Below are 21944 nucleotides of genomic sequence, written 5' to 3'. Positions count from 1 at the left end.
TGAGTTTTACCAAAAATTGCAAATCAAGTACTATTCCATTTATTTCAGGGTAAAATTTTAATGTTTTAATACATTTGAATATGACAAGTTCTGTTACGTGATATGATTTAATGGATTTAATGTAATTTATGAAATAATTTAGTACTTTACATTTACTGTGTCCGACATGATTGGAGTAAGAATTTTCTTAGAATTATGACTTTTTAGTTTTCCTGATAGTTTCCTGATCTACTGAAACTTTTTTTTGTAAAAAGTCACAATACTGTAATTTGTTAAAGACAGCAATACTGTGAGACATTATTATTCTTTTACATAGTAGGACATATGCTTTAAGTAATAATTGCAAAGGTACAACAGATATTTCAAACATATAACACCAAATTACATGATCTTTCTTGCTGAATAATCACTAATGGAATTACCACTTTATGGAAATTAATAGATTGTATTACTTTAAAAAAGTATTTTAATAGTACCCCTTGTAAAAAAGCCAATGTATTTATTGCCTGTGCATTTCAATTTACCGTAAAATACCGGGCAGGAATACTAATGTCTTTTAAATTTTGTCGAAGCAGGCAATCCCTCAATGATATAGTGAAATTGCTAGTGGATCCTAACTCTTTAAAATAGATTTCCAAACCACTGGAATCACTGACATCTCTGAAAATTGAAGGAAAGAGATGTGCTTCTTAAAATAGGTGTATACAGGGCTTATTATATAACTACTTCGGAATGTCTAAGTTAAGTTCTCTTCTGTTCCATAGGCTTTTCCTTTCACTCCTTTCTCTGCCATGCCCTTCTTCATAAAAGTGGTTTTCCAAGTGTGGTCTCAGACCAGTAGCATCATCACCTGAAACTTGGTAGAAGTATGAATTCTTGCGCCCCACCGAAGACTATTTGAATCGTAAACTGTGTTACCTTGAACCTGTGTTTTGTCAGTCCCTTGAGATGATTCTGATGCATGCTAAGGTTTGAGAAATGCTGTTCTGTAGTCAGAATTCCTATCAAAAATGGCACAAGCACCTGCCACACCACCTTTCTGCCATCCCCAATATACTTTATCAACATCTGTGACCACCTCCATTGATAATTTTCAAGTCTTTGGGGGAAAAGATGCTTATTCTTATAAAATAGTTGGGGAGCCATCTTTTCTTAAAGGTCCCCCTTTAAAAATTTATCTACCTTCATTAAGTAAGTGCTTAGAAAAGTCATACTCAAGCTGTTTTTCCAAATGGTATTTATTCATGTTGCATAATTTATACTTTTCCATTAGAGTAAAGTAATAGCTTATGTTTTGTGTAACACTTTACCAGTTATAGAGCACTTTTGTAGCACTCACCCAATTTTCTGTTCTCATCATCCCCTTTTTACATAGGTTAGAAAACTAAAGCTGAAGGGAGGTGCCATCCTGGTGGGGGTCAGAGCCCATACTGCAATCCCAGTGGTGTGTTTCCTAGATCACTGTTCTTTCCAGTTCATCTCTACTTAAATATTTTGTTAATTTGATCCTGCAGCTAATGGTAGTCTTTGTTATAAGAGGTAGTTAATCAGCTTTGTGAAGACTGAACTCTACATATACATTTCCAAAGACCTACCAAATACTGGGATGAAACTCCCCTACCTTCTCATCTTTAGCCTCACTTATAATCAAATTTTGATTATATATAAATGGAATTTATAAGCAAAGTTAAATTCTGATTACTTATAAATGGAAATCAATTCCAGTTGACCTATATAAGAACAAAGAGGCCTGAATCTCTAATATCTAGAATCTCTAGTATCTTGGAATTCCCCTTCAATATATCTAAATTAATAGTATGTATCATCATGCCATGATAATAGAATATACTTTCTCTTTTTAGCAGAGATTTTTACTGCAGAGTTTATTCTGCTACCTGTCCTTTTCCATTCATTAAGCAAATGGAAATGGAAGTACACTGTTGTAAGTAAGGCCTTGATGCCACATGTAAGTTTTATTATTACTTGAAGTTTCACAAATTAATATTTATTTATCTTACTTGAAGTAGACTGTAGTAAGTTAAAGATGTGTGTTATAAAGCCTAAGCTAACAATAAAAATAAATAGAATAAAAATACCACAGGGGTATGTATAGCCTTTACTCAATTAGTCCAAAGAGAGATTAGGAAATAAAGAAGTCAGAAGTTACCAGTATCAGGAACAAGAGAAGGGACATCACTACATTTCTTACAGACATTAAAAGGATAATAAAGGAATAGTATTAACAACTTTATGCTTATAAATTTAACAACATAGATGAAGTGTATAAATTCCTTGAAAGATGCAAAGTACCAAAGTTCATTCAATAAAAAAATAGACAACTTATAGCCTATGTTTATTAAAGAAGTTGAATTTGTTCTTAAAAACCTTCCCACAAAATGTTGGCGAGGTTGCGGAGAAAGGGGAACCCTCCTACACTGCTGGTGGGAATGTAAATTAGTTTAACTATTGTGGAAAGCAATATGGAGGTTCCTCAAAATGCTCAAAATAGACTTACCATTTGACCCAGGAATTCCACTTCAAGGAATTTACCCTAAGGATGCAGCACTCCAGTTTGAAAAAGACAGATGCACCCCTATGTTTATCGCAGCACTATTTACAATAGCCAAGAAATGGAAGCAGCCTAAGTGTCCATCAGTAGATGAATGGATAAAGAAGATGTGGTACATACACACAATGGAAGATTATTCGGTATTAAGAAGAAAACAAATCCTACCATTTGCAACAACATGGATGGAGCTAGAGGGTATTATGCTCAGTGAAATAAGCCAAGTGGAGAAAAACCATGATTTTTGGATGGAGCTAGAGGGTATTATGCTCAGTGAAATAAGCCAAGCGGAGAAAAAAAAAATACCAAATGATTTCACTCATCTGTGGAGTATAAGAACAAAAGAAAAACTGAAGGGACAAAACAGCAGCAGAATCACAGAACCCAAGAATGGACTAACAGTTACCAAAGGGAAAGAGACTGGGGAGAATGGGAGGGTAGGAAGGGATAAGAGTGGGGAAGAAGAAAGGGGATATTATGATTAGCATGTATAATGTGGGGGGTGGGGGAAAGGGGAGGGCTTTGCAACAGAGAAGACAAGTAGTGATTCTACAACATCTTACTATGCAGATGGATAGTGACTGCAATGGGGTTTGTGAGGGGGACTTGGGGTAGGGGAGAGCCTAGTAAACATAATGTTCTTCAAAAAAATTAAAAGAATAAAAAAAAAACCTTCCCACAAAGAGAGCTCCTAGAAGTCACTGGTGAAATCTAACAAATATTTAAGGAAAATTAATATCAACTGTATGTAAACACGGGAGGTGGGAGTACTTCCCTACTTCTTCTGAGACCAGCACTGACTGATAATTAAACCTAAAAAGACATCATAATAAAAGAAATCTATAGATCAATTTTCTCCATGAACATAGACATTAAACTTCTTAACACGATATTAGAAAATTGAATCCAACAAAATCTGAAAATGGATAATACCTAATGACCAAGTGGGGTTTATCCTAAGAATACACATTTGGGTTAATTAAAATAAATCAATGTTATTTGGCATTTTAATAGACTAATAAAGAAAAATCATATTATCTCAATAGACACAGAAAAGGCATTAGATAAAGTTCAGCATTCAGTCATGATACAAACTTCAGCAAATCAGGATTAGAGGGGAGACTTCTCAAGCTTTCATAGGTAAAGGGCATCTATGAAAAAGCTATAGCTAATATAACAGTAAAATACTGAATATTTTCTCCTTAAGATCATGAATAAGGCTTTTAGTTCCACTCTTACCACTTTTGTTCAGCATTATATGGAAGGTCCTAGCTAATACAACAAGAAAAAGAAATAAAAAAGTATACAAATTGGAAAGGAAGAGGAGACTTGTCTTTATTTGCAGAGATTATGGTCATCTATTTATAAAATCTTGAGGAATCCATAAAAAAGCTCTAGAGTTAGTAAGAGAGTTCAAGTTTAGCAAGGAGTGGGATAAAGATAAATACATTAAAATGATGTATATCCTGGACACAGAATACTGAAAATTGAAATTAAAAAGTATGATTTGTGACAGCATCAGAAAGATGACAGATCAGGAAAAAATTGACAAGATATATAAAACTTTTGTACACACTATAAATTACAAAGCATTGATGAGTGAAATTAAAGACCTAAATAAACGGGAAGATATACTGAAAGATTACTGTACACATGCATCAGGAGATGTTAATTCTTTTAAAATTGATGTAGAGATTCAAAATGCAAACCAAAATCTCTGCAGAATTTTTGTATTGATTCACAATTTTATTTGAACTTTTTTTTGTTAAAAATTAGAAAGGACCTAGTGTTACCTAAACAATTTTAGAAGAATGATAAAATGGAAGTTCTTGCTTTTTGTGTTCCAAGACTTACTTTGACTGTATTATAATCAAAGCAGTATGTTACTGGTCTAAAGATCGCACACAGTTTAATGGGACAGAATAAAGAATCCAGAAATAGATCCTCAGTTATATAATCAATTTATTTTCATCAGATATAGTAAGGCATTCAAATGGAGAAAGAAAAATCTCTTAACAAATGGTATTGGATCAATTGAATAGACAAAGCCAAAAAAATGAAATAAAATGTAACCTATGCCTGTTTCTGCAAATATACACAAAAATTATCCCAAGTTAATCGCAGTGTTATGAAAATTAAAAGTAAGCCACAGGCTAAAAATTTGCTAACTATATACTCAACAAAGGGACATGTATCTGGAAATATTTTTTTAGAAGGCACAGATCAATAATGAAAAGACAAACATCCCAATTTAAGAAATGGTGGAAAGGTTTGAATAGGCAATTTATCAGGAAAATATACTGATGGCAATGAAGCACATGAAAAAATGCTTGGTGTCAGAGAAATGAAAATAAAAATTACAATGAGAATATTTTCAATATATAGAAACCAGTTGTGTTTCTATGCAATAGCAATGAATGCTAGTTTGTAGCATTTATATTATCCAAAATGGAAATTAAGAAAGCAGTTCCACTTACAGTAGCATAGCATAAAGTACATGGGGAAAAGTTTAACAAAAACAAGTGAGATTTGTACATTGAAAACTATAAAACATCATTGAAAGATATTGAAGACTAGAATAAATGAAAAGTCCATCCTTTGTTCATGAGGAAATGAAAAAGTGACTACATAGGTATGGAGCACTTTTAGGGGTAATGGAGATGTTCTAGAATTAATGATTATTGTTCCACAACCTGTGAATATACTTAAAAACACTAAATTGTACTTTGAAAGGGTGAGTTGTATGACATTTGAATTAAATCTCAATAATTGTTTTAAAAATCACTGTGAGGCAACATGCTCATCACTAGAATGACTTAAATTAGAACAATAATCCTATCAAGTGTTGGCATCAATGAGGAACAACTGGAGCTCTCATACACTGCTGATAGGTGGGCTTTTTCTTAACATGTTAAATATATTCAGCATGTGAGCCCACTTTACCACTCATGAATATTTACCCAAGAGACACGAAAGCATATGTCCATACAAATACTTATTTCTGAATATTCATAGCAGCCTTATTTTCATAATCAAAAACTGGAAACACAACAATTGTTCAACAGAGTAAATAATAAATTGTGACATCTCTATAACATGGAGGGCTAATCAGCAATAAAAAGAATGAATACTAGTGTAGGCAACAACATGGATGAATCCAGTGTTGTGCTGGCAAGTGTTTAAGAAGTGGCTCTCCAAAAAAAAGAAGCTCTAATCTGTAGGATTTGCTGATTTCCCTGGTGTAAATACTCCTGTCATGACCGATTACAAACTACCAATCCCAAGTCACTAAACAGAGGTGGGAAGAGATGTCCAACACTAATAATAGTATTCTCACCGTAGAGATGTACTAGATATAAGTAATCTCAAACACAGGTAGGTAAATAAAAGTAATAAAATAATTAGGAAGTAATGCATTTTGGATATTTAACTGTTTTAAATAACATTTATTTCGTTGTAATATCTAATTTACAACTAGATGGCAGAATTCATAAAATTTTAGGAATCAACTCTTAGTGTCTTTACAAGCTGTTCTATTACATCAGTGGATAAATAACAATTATACACAGCAAAAAAAGAAGGTAAAAAGAGTAATGTATGATTTAATTGATATATAATTCTAGAAAATTCAAATCAATATTTTTCTCCAGCTTCATTGAGGTATAATTGAAACCTAATATATGTTAACAGCAAATCACCAATTGCCTGGAAATGAGGCTGTTGAGGGAGACCTGATGGATTATAAAGGGAAACTGGGAAACTATTGAAGGTGAAAATATTATCAGTTATTTTTAGTTATATTTTGATTTTACCCTGTACATATTTAAGTAGTTTTAGAGCCTAAAAGTATTTTATTTTTAATTTAGAAATTATTTGCCAAAATTTAATGTAGTTTGTACAAGATTTTAAATACACATGCACATAAACACAAAATCTGTGGCTAAACTATGTTCATCTAGTTGCACTCCAATTAATACCTGGTTAATTTGATATCAAAGGCATAACAAACTAATGGCTGAACACAAGTTCTTTTGTTTTTCCTGAAGCAATTGATTGATTAGTTGCATTAATGTCCAGAAATTACTGTTTAGACTGGCCTAGTAATTGTTTCATGATATTCTAATATATGTTAATTAACCATTTATACATAATGATCTAGCAATTACTGTTGAAATATTGTTATGCCATTTTGTATTAGTAATTTCTAGTGTAAAAATTATAAACAAAATTTCATAAATTTTTGTATTTTTATTATGGCTCATTTAACATGATTAGTATTTCAAATTATTACTATCAGTATTATCAAACTCAGGAAGTCAAAACTCATTATTAGATTTATAATGTTTATAGATCAAATTTTCATGCCAACTCTCAGACCTCATTTAACTGCTGTTAATGTGAATTCAGTTAAAACCTCTGTTAAGATATTCATACAAATTATTTTAACCTCAACACACCTACATTCATACATATATTTAAGTATATCAGCATATTGGCCAAAATGAATATATCACAAAAAACAATGCAGAAATAATCCACAAATCCTTAAAATCTCAAGGAATAAAAATGCAAAAGTTTTGTTATTGAACATTATCTTAAAATAAATTTCACAGAAGCAAATACACATCAGTATATTTTTATTAGATTTTATTAGATGAAAAAGTCCACAGATTATCATTTCAAATGCTGAACATATTTAATTATAAACTTATCATCATCTTCCCCAAAGCTTCATAGGCATTTTTAATGCATCCAGGGCTATGTGTGTACTATGCTGGGGATGCTACAAATGTTACATTATTTTGAAAGACAAATACTAAGCAAATACTTGTTTTAAGAATATACACATTTTGAATAGAATTCATCATTCTCCCCCAATAACCATTTTTAATCATCAGATCCTTTCTCAAGGTACCTGTAAAATTATTTTTGTATGCTGTACTACTCATCACAACAGCTGTATGTTTTACCTATTACCTAGTATTTCCTTGCTTGATTATTTAGAGGTTTTTTGATAATTCTGGGCTAATGTAGTTAAATTTTGATGCTAGTGATGTCAGATTCTATTCCTAAATTGACTACTTAGCTTTAACTTGTTAGTGAGTAGTGAGTCTCTAATTTATTATCCAATCCAGTACAGTTTTAACAGTGAAATATTCAGCCTGAGACCTGAATGGAATTCTGAAACAGGCATTGTTAGGCAAATTGGTTATATGGGCACCCTATTTATAACTCTGACTCTTTTTTCAAATGCACAGAGGTGGAGGGGGAGTAGGAATTTTAAAAAGGTTAGTAATTGGATGAGATATAAGCATTCAGTAAAACTTAACTGACCATCTGTCAAGAACTCTACACCAAGTCAGGTCCTGGAGGTAGAAAAAATGAATAGTGTGTGTTCTCTACATTCAGTGAGCTCAATATCGGTAAACAAGATATTATCTAGCATACAATGCTGACTTAACAGACTCACAAAAGGAAAGTTGTTTCTTCCTTTCCTTTGTCACCTTTTTCCAATAAAGTTTTCTTTTTTAAATGTGCCAAGTACATGTAGCATAAAGTTTACCATTTTAGTAATTTTAAGTGTATAGTCCAGTAGTGTTAAGAACATTAACATTTTTGTGCAACTAATCTCCAGAACCTTTTCCATTTTGCAAAACTGAAACTCTGTATCCATTAAATAACAGCTTCCCATTGCCCCTACCGCCCAGCCTCCAGAAGCCACCATTCTACTTTCTGTTTCTATGAATATGACTACTCCAGGTACTTCATGTAAGTGGAATCATACAGTATTTGTCTTTTCTTGATAATAGCTAAGCATATATCCTCAAGTTTCTTCCATGTTATAGTACATATCAGTATTTCCTTGCTTTTTAAACTTCCATGTTATAGTACATGTCAGTATTTCCTTGACTTTTAATGTTGAATAATATTTCATTGCATGTATATATCACATTTTGTTTATCCTTTCATCTATTGATGGACACTTGGATTGCGTGAAAGGAAAGGAGCGACACACAACAGCAATTCGCCAGAGAGTTCCGCTTTATTAGGGAAAGGTGCTGGGTTATATAGGAAGGGGCATAGGGTGATTGTGGTGTTACTTCTACAGGGCTGGTGGCTGTTGGCTAGGTGCTGGGATTGGGAGGGGGGCGAGAGGTGATTGGGCTTCAGGTGGCGCCGGCGGGAACCGAGGACCCCGAAAAGAAGCCGGAAGTTTGCCATCTTACTGGTGGGGACCCTTCATTCCCCCCTTTCTCCTCTATGGGTTTGTGGACGTTGCTTTCTCTCTGACTGCTTCCTGCTGAACAGGGGCGGAGAAGGGAGTGAGGGTTTGAGGATTGGGAGGAAAGGGTTGATAGGACTCCCCACAGTAAGGATGAGTAGATGTGGACTTCTTCAGGTTGGAAGTCAATGAAGGTTCCCCGTAACCATAGGTTGAGGACCTGTTGATTCCAATGGTGCCAAGAGGATATGGGTGTCAGGAGCCAGGCGTCTGCGGCCATTGTTTCCAGAACAGTTTCCAGCGGAGAGAGGGGTCCATCTCAGCATATGGTGAGGAGGTCACGTGAGGGTGAGGGGTCTTCTGTGGCCAGAAGCTGGTAGTTCCTGAGTAAAAGCTGGTTGAAAGCTTGATTAGAGATGTTTCCGACTTGGGATTTGATGAACTTTATTATACAGGGTAAGAAGAGACAGACAAGAAGAATGACTATTATGGGGCCTGCAATGGGACAGAGCCAGGTGAGGAGGGGGTTTGTTAGTATTGAAGAGAATGGGTTGGAATTGGAAGCAGAGTGGAGGCTGGAGGCAAGGTCAGTGAGTTTGGTGATGTCAGTTTCTACAATGCCGGATTCGTTGATGTAATAGCAGCACTCTTCCTGGAGGAAGACGCAGGTGCCGCCCTTCTCGGCTGTAAGCAGATCTAGGGCCCGCCAGTTTTGAAGGGTGACTTTAGATACCGAAGTGACCTGTCTTTGGAGAGAGGCTAGGGAATCGGCAGTGGATGTCAGGGCTCCCTCAAGTTTGGCGTTGAGATCTCTAACTGCCCATAGAGAGTGACCCAAGGCTCCTCCCGAAAACCCCACCCCAATGGCTGAGGTGATTAAAGAGATACCGACCATGATGGGAAGGAAAGCAGCCCTTTTTGTGCACGAGTACAAGGGAGGTTGGAGCTCAAGGAATTCTGCCATGCTGTAAAGTGTAAGCTGTGGGATTAGGGTGACGAGAATGCAGGGTGTATCGGAGTGAGTTGAAAAGGCTGCCATTACACCAAAAGAAGTGTCCCGGTTGTGTAAAAGTCTAAGAGCCGGAGGTAGGGGTGTAGATAGAGAGGCAGTGAAGTGCACTGGAGGGGGGTGGAGTTGGGCCTACACAGTGGTGGATGGCGAGATTATCTGAGTATTCTGGTTCCCATAGGGGTATGTCTGCCAGGGGACAGAGGGGTTGTCCTTCTGCATGGAAGGAGTAGTTGGAAATATTGAGGGGCACGGCGGCCAGCAGTGGGCGCTGTAGTGATGCGCACAAGAAACAATTGGCGGTGTTGAGGGTGTGGTTGAGAAAGATGGTGGTGTCTTGAATGAGCTGTAACCAAGAGTAGGAGGAATAAGAAGATGAAGAGGTGCCATCAAGAGTTTGGATAATGACTTTCTCGGAATGTCTGATATCTGATGCAACTTGAGAGATCTGGGAGCGAGAGGGAACATACTCTCGAGAGATATAAAGGGTACCGTGGGGGGTCGAGGACCCCTTATAGTAAACTGAGGCTGTTACTCCAGCAGCCCATCGAGAGTCCCAGGGATCTGGGATTGATAAGGAGAATGAGCCGTTGGGATATTTCATGAAACGGTTGGAGGAGTAATACTGTGGGTCCTGGAAGTCACCCATGTAGTGAATGGTGCAAGACCAGTAGGGGCATCCCCCGTAGGTGTCTTGCCATCGCCTGCAATAGACTTGTCTTTGGTCATAGAGGAAGCAGAGGTAGGGAGAATAAAGGTAGCTGTAAATGAATACTTCGGTGGAGGGAGGAAAGTGGAGGTACAAAGGCTCAGAGCAGCCTTTCAGAGGGCAGTCTGATGTGGCAATGAGGGCAGTAACTTTTGTTTGATGCTGTGTGTAAGTCTGCTTGACTTTGAATCGCCATACAAAGGAGGGTGGGGCGGCAGGGAAGACAATAGGAATGAGGGAAAAAAGCGAGAGAGCAGTAAAGGAGGAAAAAGTCATGATTCAGGTATGGATGGCAAAGGGGGTACATGGGAGATGCAGAGGTTCAAGGGATCAGAGGGATGAGGCGTGGTAGAGTAGACAGCGTCTTGGGCTGTATCCGAAGGACTCTGGATTGTGACTGATGGGTCTTGGGTGTCCAGAGAAGGTGGGTCTTGGGTATTTGGTTTCAACCTGGAGATATGAATCCAAGGGGTGACAGAGTTATCAGGCAGTGAGAGCTTGGCAGCCAAGGGGGTGCAGAGAATAACTGGGTGTGGACCTTCCCATTTCAGGGTGAGAGAGGGCTGATCTTCTGGTGGCTTATAAAACACTAGTTGGCCGGGCTGTAAGTCAGGAGGATTTTGGGAGGCGGATGGATCAGGAAGGAGCCAATCCTGATATTTCCACAATTCAGTGCGGAGGAGAGAGAGTAGTGGAAGGGCTATATTGGGAGGAATTGGTCCTTTGTGAGAAGGGAGCCCGGGGGTAGAATCGGGCGGCCGTACATTATCTCAAAGGGCGACAAGAAGGAAGGTTTCTTTGGGAGGGCTCGAATGCGGAGTAGAGCTAAGGGAAGTAAGCGAACCCAGTCAAGGTGTAGTTCTAGAGATAGTTTGGTCAGGATGTCTTTTAGAGTCCTATTGGCTCTTTCTACTTTTCCAGAAACTTGTGGTCGATAAGGACAATGTAAATGCCAGGGGAGCGAGAGCGACTTGGAGAGGTTCTGGATAATTTGGGCAGTGAACTCAGGGCCGTTATCTGATTGGAGGGAAGTGGGCATCCCAAACCTAGGAAAGATCTGGGTGAGGAGGATAGAGGCAACTACGGATGCTCGTTTGTTAGTGGTGGGGAAAGCTTCGACCCATCCAGAAAATGTATCTACTAGCACGAGTAGGTATCTGGTACGTCGTACAGGGGGCATGTTAGTGAAGTCTATTTGCCAATCTGCAGCGGGGACATTACCCCTTGCTTGATGAGCCAGGAAGGGTCGGGCTTTGAGGGGGGTATTAGGGTTAGTGCGTTGGCAGATGGTGCACTTGCAGGTGATTTGGTTAAGTAGGGTTTTGTCTTCAGGAGAGAGAGGAAAAAAAGATTGTAAAAAATGGATCAAGGATTGGGGGCTGGGATGGAACAGGTCATGTAAGAGGCGGAAGAGAGACTCTTTGTCCTGAGAGCAGAGGGCGTCTTGTGATAAGGCTAAAACTGCAAGGGCAGACGGATTGTTGTCTGGTGCGTTTTCTGATAGGGCAACTGACCGGGCTACTCTGTTGGCCTTGTTGTTACCTCTTGCAATGGGGGAGTCATCTTTTTGATGTGATTTGCAGTGAACTATGCCTAGTCGGTGTGGGAGTTGTGAAGCCTCTAGAAGTTTAGTAATTAAGGCTGAATTCGTTATGGAATTCCCTTTTGTGGTGAGGAGGCCTCGTTCTTTCCATACTGCCGCGTGGGACAAGAGAATGTGGAATACGTACTTGGACTCAGTGTACAATGTGAGAGACGTGTCCCGGGCCAGAGTGCAAGCTCTGGTGGCTGCAGTGAGTTCAGCCTGCTGATTGGTTGTACCAGGGGGTAGGGCTCGTGCTTCAATGACATCTTCGAGGGAGACTACTGCATATCCTGAGTAGTGGATGCCCTCATGTTTAAAGGAGGACCCATCAGTAAACCAGATGAGGTCGGAGTGTGAGAGGGCTCCTTCGGAGATCGTGGAGTGGCACGGAAGGAAGTTGTGAAGGGCTTCCAGGCAATCATGCGAGGGAGTATGAGGAGAGTAGGGCAGAAGAAGAAGAGTGGCCGTATTCAGGGGCGGGCAGGGGAGTAAAGAAATGTTTGGATTTCAGAGGAAAGAGGACAGTAAGGTCAGGAGTCTGGAGGGAGGGAGAGTCTGTAAACTTTTGTAGGTTAAGAGATCTTTTAGGTGATGTGGGGACAGAATGGTAAGGGGCGCTCCGAATGTTAGTTTATGAGCTTCTTTCTGCAAGAGCTGTCCAGTGGCTAATGCCCGTAGGCAGGGGGCCCATCCCCGAACTGTGGGGTCTAATTGCTTGGACAGATAAGCTACTGGGGCAAAGGATGGGCCATAATATTGGCCTAGGACTCCTAGAGCTTGACTGGACCTCTCATGAATGTATAATGAGAAGGGTTTTGACAAATCAGGGAGATGGAGAGCTGGAGCTTCTACAAGGGCTTGACGGAGCTTAATGAAGGAGTGTCAGGGTGAGGATGATAATGGTTCTTTAGGGGGGCCCTTGCTGAGGTCATATAGGGGTCTTGCCAACAGGGAGAAGTTAGGGATCCACGCTCTAAAATACCCAGCCAAGCCTAGAAAGGAAAGGATTTCTGTCTTGGTTTTGGGAATGGGCAGGTCAGAGAGGAGTCATTTTCTGTCTAAGGTAATGGACTTTCTTTGTTGAGACAGAAGGAATCCAAGGTAAGTGACAGAAGGGGAAGAGATTTGAGCTTTGACAGGGGATACTCGGTAACCTCTGGAAGCTAGAAGGTTAAGTAGAGACGCAGTGTCAAGTTGAGACTGTTCCCACAAGGGACTGCAGAGCAGAAGATCATCTACATATTGTAATAAAGTGGACTCGGGGTGATCATGGTGAAACTGTTTGAGGTCTTGAGCTAGGACTTGTCCAAAAATATGGGGACTATCTCGGAAGCCTTGTGGTAAAACTGTCCAAGTAAGTTGTACAGAATGTCTGGTGTATGGGTCCGTCCAGGTGAAGGCAAAAAAATCTTGGGAGGAGGGGTCTAGAGGGATAGAAAAAAATGCGTCCTTGAGATCTAGGACTGAGAAGTGGGATGCGGAAGCAGGGATCTACGATAAAAAGATGTATGGATTTGGAACTAAGGGATGGATAGGGACAACGGCTATGTTGATGAGGCAAAGGTCTTGGACAAGGCGGAAAGATCCGTTGTTTTTTTTAACAGCTAATATGGGGGTATTAAATGGGGAGTGAGTGGGTCTGAGGTAGTTTTTGTTTAAGAGATCTTGAATGATAGGTTGGAGGCCTATGAGGGCTGAAGTGGTTAGGGGGTATTGGGCCTGACAGATATACTGAGAGGGGTCACGTAATTTGATAGAGGCAGGGGGACATAGGGCCATGGAGGGGCTTGTAATGTCCCAAACTTTGGGATTTACACGGTGTATTAGGGCATAACCGGAGCTTTCATTGGGTAGAGGGTGGTTGTCAGCTATGAGGGCCATCAGAAAGGGAGTACTGGGGGCTGTGGGATTGGATATAGTTATGGAAACGTTGAGGAGGGAAAGGATGTCCCGTCCTAGTAAAGGGATGGGACACTGGGGCATAACTAGGAAGGAGTGGGAGAAAGGTATGGGACTGTCTAGGATTGTGCATAAAAGGGGGGGGGGGTTTAATGGGAAAATCTGTTTACCTCCTACCCCGACTATAGGAGTAATGGCTGGCGTGGTAGGGCCCCGGTATTCTCGCAAGACTGAGAAGGTGGCTCCTGTATCTAGGAGGAAGGAGATGTGGCGACCATTTACTGTTAATGTAACCCTGGGCTCCTGTTTGGTGATGGAAATGGTCGGGTGAGAAGCCCCCGGGCCCCATCAATCTTCTTCTGCCAGCCTCACTACAGTGGGCTTTGGATGGGGTTTGTTCGTCCAGCCTCCCCTTCGGGTGGTTGAGCAATCAGACCCCCAGTGGCCCTTTTTGTGGCATCTGGGGCATGGGGTGGTAGGAGATCTGGGGGAGGGGCACGCCCTTGACTAATGTCCCTCTTTTCCACACTTGAAACAAGCTCCTGGAGGGGGGGGGGCTTGTCTGTAGAGGGGCGCCCAGGTTGTGGTTTTATCAGCTGGGCCAACTTCTGGAAATTGGCCTGATCAGCTTTTTGTTTACAGCGTTCTTTCTCCTCCTCCCGGTTATGGAAGACTTTAAGGCCACTGTTAGGATCTCAGTCTGTGGGGTAGCGGGGCCCTGTTCTAACTTTTTGAGTTTAGCTTTAATGTCGGGGTAGCTTTGAGCTAGGAAGTATGTCATAAGGACCTGTCTTCCTTCAGGTGTTTCTGGGTCCAGGCTGGTATACTGTAATAGGGCTTGAGTGAGTCTATCTAAGAACTCGGAGGGGGTTTTGTCTCTCTTTTCAATTATGTCTTGGAGCTTCTGAAAATTGACTACTTTACGAGCTGCCTATTTTAGACCTGCTATTAAGCAGGAGGCAAAAATATCTCGAGAGTGGAGACCCACGGCGGTGTTATAATCCCAGTGTGGGTCTTGTTCGGGGACAGCAGTGGGACCAGGGGGACAGGTGGGGTCAGTCCTGTGGGTTTCTGTAGCATGCGTTTGGGCGAAGTCCCAAGCTCGTCTCTGCTCCTCAGGGAGGAGAGTATTGGCCAGGAGCATGAAAATGTCATGATGCGTGAGGCTGTAAGACTGGAGGGTCCATTGAAACTCCCTGATGTAGGTCGTGGGATCAGTGGAAAAGGAACTTAGGCGTTTCTCTAGTTGGGCTAAATCTCCTAAGGAGAAAGGGATGTGAATGCGCACGATGCCTTCGGATCCTGCTACTTCCCGGAGCGGGGCGATAATTTTGGGAGGCCCTCGGGACCGTGTCTGAGGGGGACTGAAGGGTTCTGGCTCAGTCTGTGCGGGGGAAACAGGTGATGGGGGCAAAGCCACGATAATTTTGGGAGGCCGTCGGGACCGAATCTGAGGGGGCAAAGACGGCCGAGGCTCTTGGAACTTAGTTAGAGGGTGGCTGAAAGGCTCAGGCTCGATTTGCGGGAGTGGGGAAGGTGAGGGGGACGGAGGAGGAGGTGGTGAGGTGCAAGAGGAGATGGTGGAGGAGGGGGAAGGGAGAGGATGGGAGACTTCTGCGGGGATGGGGGTGGCGGTGGCGATAGAGGAAGGGGGAGGGGCTGTTGTAGGAGAAGAAGGGGAAGGTAGAGGATGGGAAGCTTCTGCCGCGGGGAAAGCGGCAGCGCTGGCGGCGGTAGAGGAAGGGGGAGGGGCTGTTGAAGGAGAAGAAGGGGAAGGGAGAGGATGGGAAGCTTCTGCCGCAGGGAAAGCGGCAGCGGTGGCGGCGGTAGAGGAAGGGGGAGGGGCTGTTGTAGGAGAAGAAGGGGAAGGGAGAGGACAGGAGGCTTCTGCCATTGGGAAAGAGGCGGCAGCGGCGGCGGAGGGTGGAGGGGTTGTAGGAGGGGGAGGGGCCGAAGGGGGAAGTCTGTATGGCGGAGGCTCGTCGGCCGGGTCAAAGGTAATTGAAGAGGGACTGGGAGTGTGTGGAGGGGAGGGAGACGGCTTGCAGGCTAGGAGAACTTGGGGCGGGGAGCAGGTGGTGCAGAGGCTGGGATTTTGAGCTACGAGGCGAAAAGCTTCGATATAGGGAATCTCCTTCCATTTTTTCAGGCGCTGGCAGTAGTTAAAGAGATTGCGAGTGATGTTAAAATCAAGAGTTCCTCCTGCGGGCCATTGGTTGTTATTGTCTAGGGGGTATGTCGGCCAATCTTGGGAGCAATATTTACGGAGAAGTTTTGGTTTTATATCAGGCGTCAGGGAGAGGGTAGCCAGATGCTTAAGCAGGCATTCAAGAGGTGAACTTTCAGGGAGGGATGAGGAGGCTCCCATGGCTAAAGGACAGAGAAGGAGACAAACAGGGGAAGAGGAACGGAGATCCTCGGACTGGAGGCAGACCACAAGGAGACAAAGGGCGTCCCCGATGATCCTTGGTGGTCTGCGGAAACTCGTATACGAGTCGGAATTTCTTGGGAAGTGTGGTTCGTCACCCAGACTTCCCTAAGAAGGCAGAGTGCCGGAGTCACGAGGTACCTAGCGCTAGGCATTTTTGGCAGACCGAACAGGTTTCGGCGGATGGAACAGAAGGAGGAGGGGGTGGGAAAGGGAGCGTTCTCATCCGCAAAGGAGTCACCTCGTTTATGGCTGTTGGGGGGGGGCTGAGAGTCTGCTGCAGCTGTGAAGGCCTGAGGTGGGGGTTTATGGCTTTTGGAGGAGGGGTCTGAGGGTCCGCTGCAGCCGTGAAGGCCTGAGGCGGGGATTTATGGCTGTCGGGGGAGGGGCCTGAGGGTCCGCCGCAGCCATGAAGGCCTGAGGCGGGGAGCATTCCCTCCTCATCCCCGAGTGTCAGGGCCTTGCCGGGCGATCACCGTCAATGGCAGTGTGATAGCTCGGAGAAGAGTGGCCCACCCCGGGGAGATTTAGCTTAAAAAGTTTCAGCTGAGGCGGGGATTTATGGCTTTTGGAGGAGGGGCCTGAGGGTCCACCGCAGCCGTGAAGGCCTGAGGCGGGGAGCGTTCCCTCCTCGTCCCTGAGCGTCAGGGCCTTGCCGGACGATCACAATCAATGGTACTGCGATAGCTCAGGGAAGAGTGGCCCACCCCCGGGAAATTTTGCTTAAAAAGTTTCAGCTGAGGCGGGGGTTTATGGCTTTTGGAGGAGGGGCCTGAGGGTCCGCCGCAGCCGTGAAGGCCTGAGGCGGGGAGCGTTCCCTCCTCGTCCCCGAGCGTCAGGGCCTTGCCGGATGATCACAGTCAATGGCACTGCGATAGCTCGGGGAAGAGTGGCCCTCCGCGGGGGTTGGGGGGGAAACTTACCTAAAGGCCAGAGAGGAGTGGTGAGTGTGATGAGCCAGCGCCGGAAAAAGAGGACGAGGGCAAGCTGCTGCTGGTGTTGGGGGAAGACGGGGCCCAGTTGGGGTGTCCCGTCTCCCGGGTTTTGGCACCAATGACAGGAAAGGAGCGACACACAACAGCAATTCACTGGAGAGTTCTGCTTTATTAGGTAAAGGTGCTGGGTTATATAGGAAGGGGCATAGGGTGATTGTGGTGTTACTTCTATGGGGCTGGTGGCTGTTAGCTAGGTGCTGGGATTGGGAGGGGGGCGAGAGGTGATTGGGCTTCAGGTGGCGCCGGCGGGAACCAAGGACCCCGAAAAGAAGCCGGAAGTTTGCCATCTTACTGGTGGGGACCCTTCATTGCGCCTACCTTCCTAACTTTTTATAACTTTGTATGACCTCTTATTTTATCATATTTTTATTGAAAACTAAAGTTACATGTCTTGAAAAGACAATGTAAATCTCTTTGAGAAGGGAAGGTACAAAATAAAAAGTTATTTTGAAAGTAAGATTCATATTTAAGAAGAGAATAATTCAATGAGATAAATCTCTTGGATCTGAAAGTATTTGCTCCAGTGCTGTTTTATAAACTCTTACTCTGTACTGATAAGAAAATTGAAATCTTTGGAGTTAAGCAAAGGTCTTGTAAGATTAAACTGGAATCTGTTCTACCTTTTATCACAAATTACTGATCTGAGTTGTACTTCATTTTATGTATAGCTGGTAAGGCCTCTGTTATTGCTAGACTGTTTTACTCTGAAGCTATCTTTATGCTTCTGAAATATAATTCTCTAATGAGGCATATGTTTGTGTAACAGATTGTAGTTAATTTAAGTAATTATATTAAGTTATAAATTATGGTTAGTGTAAATTAGTGATAATCTGTAAACTGTTAAAAATTTCATGTGAAATTATACTGAACTATGTTTTATGTTTTCCTTTTTCGCTTTTTTTTCTCTTTTTTTAAAATTGTAAGCTGAATCCCTTTTTTCACACGTATTATAAAATCCCAGTCAGTTTCTGGTGTCTGAAAGAAACAGCAGTTACAATGTTGTCTCTCTGTTCTTGGCACTACAATAACCTTGAATCAAACGAAAGTTGTTCTGACATTTCCAAAACCTAAAATCCAGTGTTGGTTTAATTTCAGCAGTGTGCGAATAATGGATTACCAGTGTACTCATATGTGAGGAAAGCGCAGCATTTTTGTTCATGGGATAGTGGTGTTTGTCAGTAGTATAGATAATTGCATTATTAAATGGAAAAGAGAAGCTTACTAAAAGCATCCTTTTTAAAGCTCATGTAATAAACATATTAAGATTGTGGAGTGGGATTTAAAACATCCAAGATTATATTAGATGTTTTCTTGTACAAGTCACTTAATGTATCTCTACCTATTTCTAATGTTTATAATGGAAATAATAATTGTATGCACATCAGAGTTGTTGTGAAGTGTAAAAGTGTTAATATAAGTAAAATGCTTAATACACTGCCCGCACATTTAAGTGTTCCAGACGTGTTTGCTCTCCCGTCCTGTACTCATTCGCATGTAGAGCCGCACTGACTGGTACCTATAGTATTATAGTAGCTTCCTACCTCACCTCTCTGACTGCAGGTTCATCCTCCTGATGCCTGTTCTCCCTGTTTCTACTAAGGTAATCTTTCTAAAATCCAAATGTGTCACTTCCGTGGTTAATGTTTAATATAATTTTGCTATTGCTTTCCAGATTGAACTCCTTAGTATGAGTACCCAGAGCTTCCTAGTCCCGTCCTTGCTTAACTCATCAGCACAGTTCTCTCGTATCTCCTTTATTAATGCCCCTTCCTTTTCCTGCTGTCTTTCTTTACTTCACTTGGGCTATTTATCTTTTAGGCTTAGTATAGATAATTATCTATACCAGAAACATTATCTGCACTAGAAAGCCTTTCTTCTTATCCTTATATAATTTGGATCCTTATATAATTTCCTCTTATCCTTATATAATTTGGATATATATAAATATAACTGCCTCTGTGTTTCACAAGTACAGTGCTTATCATTATTGTGGAGCTATATTGACTCTAGCGTCTCTTTTATTGTCTATTTCTCCCTCTAGCACAAGCTTTTATGAACAGGGGCTCTGTTATAACTTTGTATCCTCGTACCTGGGATACAAAGCAAATAGCAGCTATTTATAGATGCTTGCTGAATAATCAATTAATTGGTGCTTGAAAGACCAATAATGAACAATGAGAGAAGAAATGAACAATCTGTACATATCCTGTTCAGCTTGTATCACATTCCCCACTCAAAGAAGGCAAATGGGAGGTTCACATGTTCCTCAGTAATTCTGAAATCCAAGTAAGCTCAAGTTTCCAGTTCCCTTATTTGGGTTACATATTGCTCCCTAAGAATGATTATCCATGGCTCTTGTCTTTGTCCTCTGAGCTGTTGACTCTGACCTCTGAATTACCCGTACATGTAGTCCGTATTTGTGGCTGAGTGTTTTTCTCAGCCTGCTTCCTACCCATAGAGGTTTTGGGGCCTAAAGTACTCTTTTCATTGTACCCTCTCTTTCCCATTAATCTCACATTGATGGAGCTCACACCAGAAAATTTTGAGCTTGCTATGAATATTATGGAGATTCATTTCATTAGACTAAAGCCATGGCCACAAACCTTTTCAAGATAGAACTTACCTTAGGTGCTATATTCAGGGGACCCTTATTCAAGTTGGGGAGTACTGATTAAAGTAATGGAAGAAGTTTTAAAATCAGCATGCCTGTTTTAGTTCAAACCACAGTTCTGGCACTTATCTACCATATTCCTAAAAAGGCTTAACTTGACTCATCTAAAATAATTGACATAGATCTTTCTAAAGGCCCCTTTCTGCTCTAAATTCCATTATTCTACATTTCCATTTTCTATATGTTGTTGATATACTGTAGCCCAGAGTGGTTTCTCAACTATATAGTAAGACAGTGTTTTAGAGTATAAAATTAATGTCCTCTCTTTATTACTACGCTTCAGAATAAATAAGATAATAAGAAGGTTGAATGATGTTTACGTAATATTTGGAAAATCCAGAAAACTCTTACAGAAAGGTATAATATTACAATGAAAATGAACTTAAAGAATATTGTGAAGCAAGGAAGTAGGTATTAATGGAGTTAACAAAAAGTCAGATATTTAAAAAATAACTTTTAAAAATGGTGTTATTTACATGTATAGTGTGGGGGAGGCACGGTGGGGGGCTGTGCAGCAACGAGAAGACAAGTAGTGGTTTTACAGCATCTTACTATGTTGGTGGACAGTGACTGTGAACGGGTATGTGGGGGGGACTTGGTGAAGGGGCAACCTAGTAAACATAATGTCCTTCATGTAATTGTAGATTAATGATACCAAAATAAAATTAATTTAAAAAATGGTGTTATTTATTTAACTTTAGAATATTTTCTTTTTATTCTCTTTTTATCATTTATTTCAATGTTGTTTTGGGGATAAAATTTCTATTACACTATTTATAGTTTAAAGAAATTCTGTAGGGATCAAGCCTGTTTTTTGTTTTTATCTTTACCACGTATAAAATGAATTTGTCAAATCTAATTTGATTTCATTATGCACTAAATATTGTTTCAAGAAAACATGGCAATTTTTAAAATACCAGTTTATATGTGTTTTTTCAATATTTTTACTTTAAACAATCTCCTTATAGAGAAACAACTTTATCAATTTCTTTATCCTTCTTATTTTTTTCATATTTATAATCATTGAATTCTATCCAATTTTAGTGAGATAAGATCAAAGAAAAAAGACATCTTAATGAATGAATTCATGATACACATAATGTGAATTATGCCAAAATATTTTCCCATCACACTAAATGTTACAAGGTCTTTTATATGAAATATTGTATATGTAAACTTAATTTGAACCCTTTTTAAACTGCAGTGTCCTCTCACATGGCAGAGCAAGTGGGAAGGCCCAGAGGATCCCTTACAGTACCTTAGAGGCCTTGTAGCCCGTGCCCTCGCAATACAGGTAAGACTGAACTTCTTGGTGATTGTATTGTACGATGGTATGACTACCGTATTACAGCCACGCATATTGAGATAATGCTTTTGCTAACAGCTAGTGAGAATATTATGATTTTGCACATACATTCATTTCTCATTCTGTCATTTGTGCTTTTATATGGTACTCTTTTTTTAAATGAGTATATTCTGTCTGCTTCCTGTAGCTTTTCATAATTTCTGAAAATTTAGAGAAAAATCTACAATTTCAATAAAGATGGAGCATACAGATGTTAACACACTGATTCATAACTGTGGCTAATTTGCTTTAAGGTACATCCCCCTATAAGTTGATCAAGTTTTTTCTTTTTAACTGGTCAGGTGTTTTCAGAGTGACCCATTCAGGTAACTGCAGGAAAATTGAATAGAAAAAGAATGATATAGTGGGAGAAGGACACAGTGATTTATTTTTGTTTAAGGAATAGCAAATGTTGCAGGGTAGTTGGTGCATGTAATGTACACCATTTCCGGTGTGGTTTTTGAACTGTCATCTTACTAGCATCATCCTCTGCTTGTTGTGCTTGCTTCACAAC

General features: G+C 41.0%; 1 protein-coding gene across 7 annotated transcripts in view; it reads left to right on the top strand.

The window, feature by feature from the left end:
- DYNC2H1 (dynein cytoplasmic 2 heavy chain 1) overlaps nucleotides 1–21944 on the top strand; it is a 347628-nt gene that overhangs the window by 272687 nt on the left and 52997 nt on the right. For all 7 annotated transcript variants that reach the window (XM_073239362.1, XM_073239361.1, XM_073239364.1 and 4 more), the window contains one exon: nucleotides 21290–21379. In XM_073239362.1, the coding sequence (XP_073095463.1) occupies nucleotides 21290–21379 (90 nt within the window). The remainder of the gene's footprint in view (nucleotides 1–21289; nucleotides 21380–21944) is intronic.

This window comes from Manis javanica, chromosome 6 (genome assembly GCF_040802235.1).
Source record: "Manis javanica isolate MJ-LG chromosome 6, MJ_LKY, whole genome shotgun sequence".
Lineage (NCBI taxonomy): Eukaryota > Metazoa > Chordata > Mammalia > Pholidota > Manidae > Manis > Manis javanica.
This window is presented reverse-complemented; position numbering and strand designations above follow the sequence as displayed.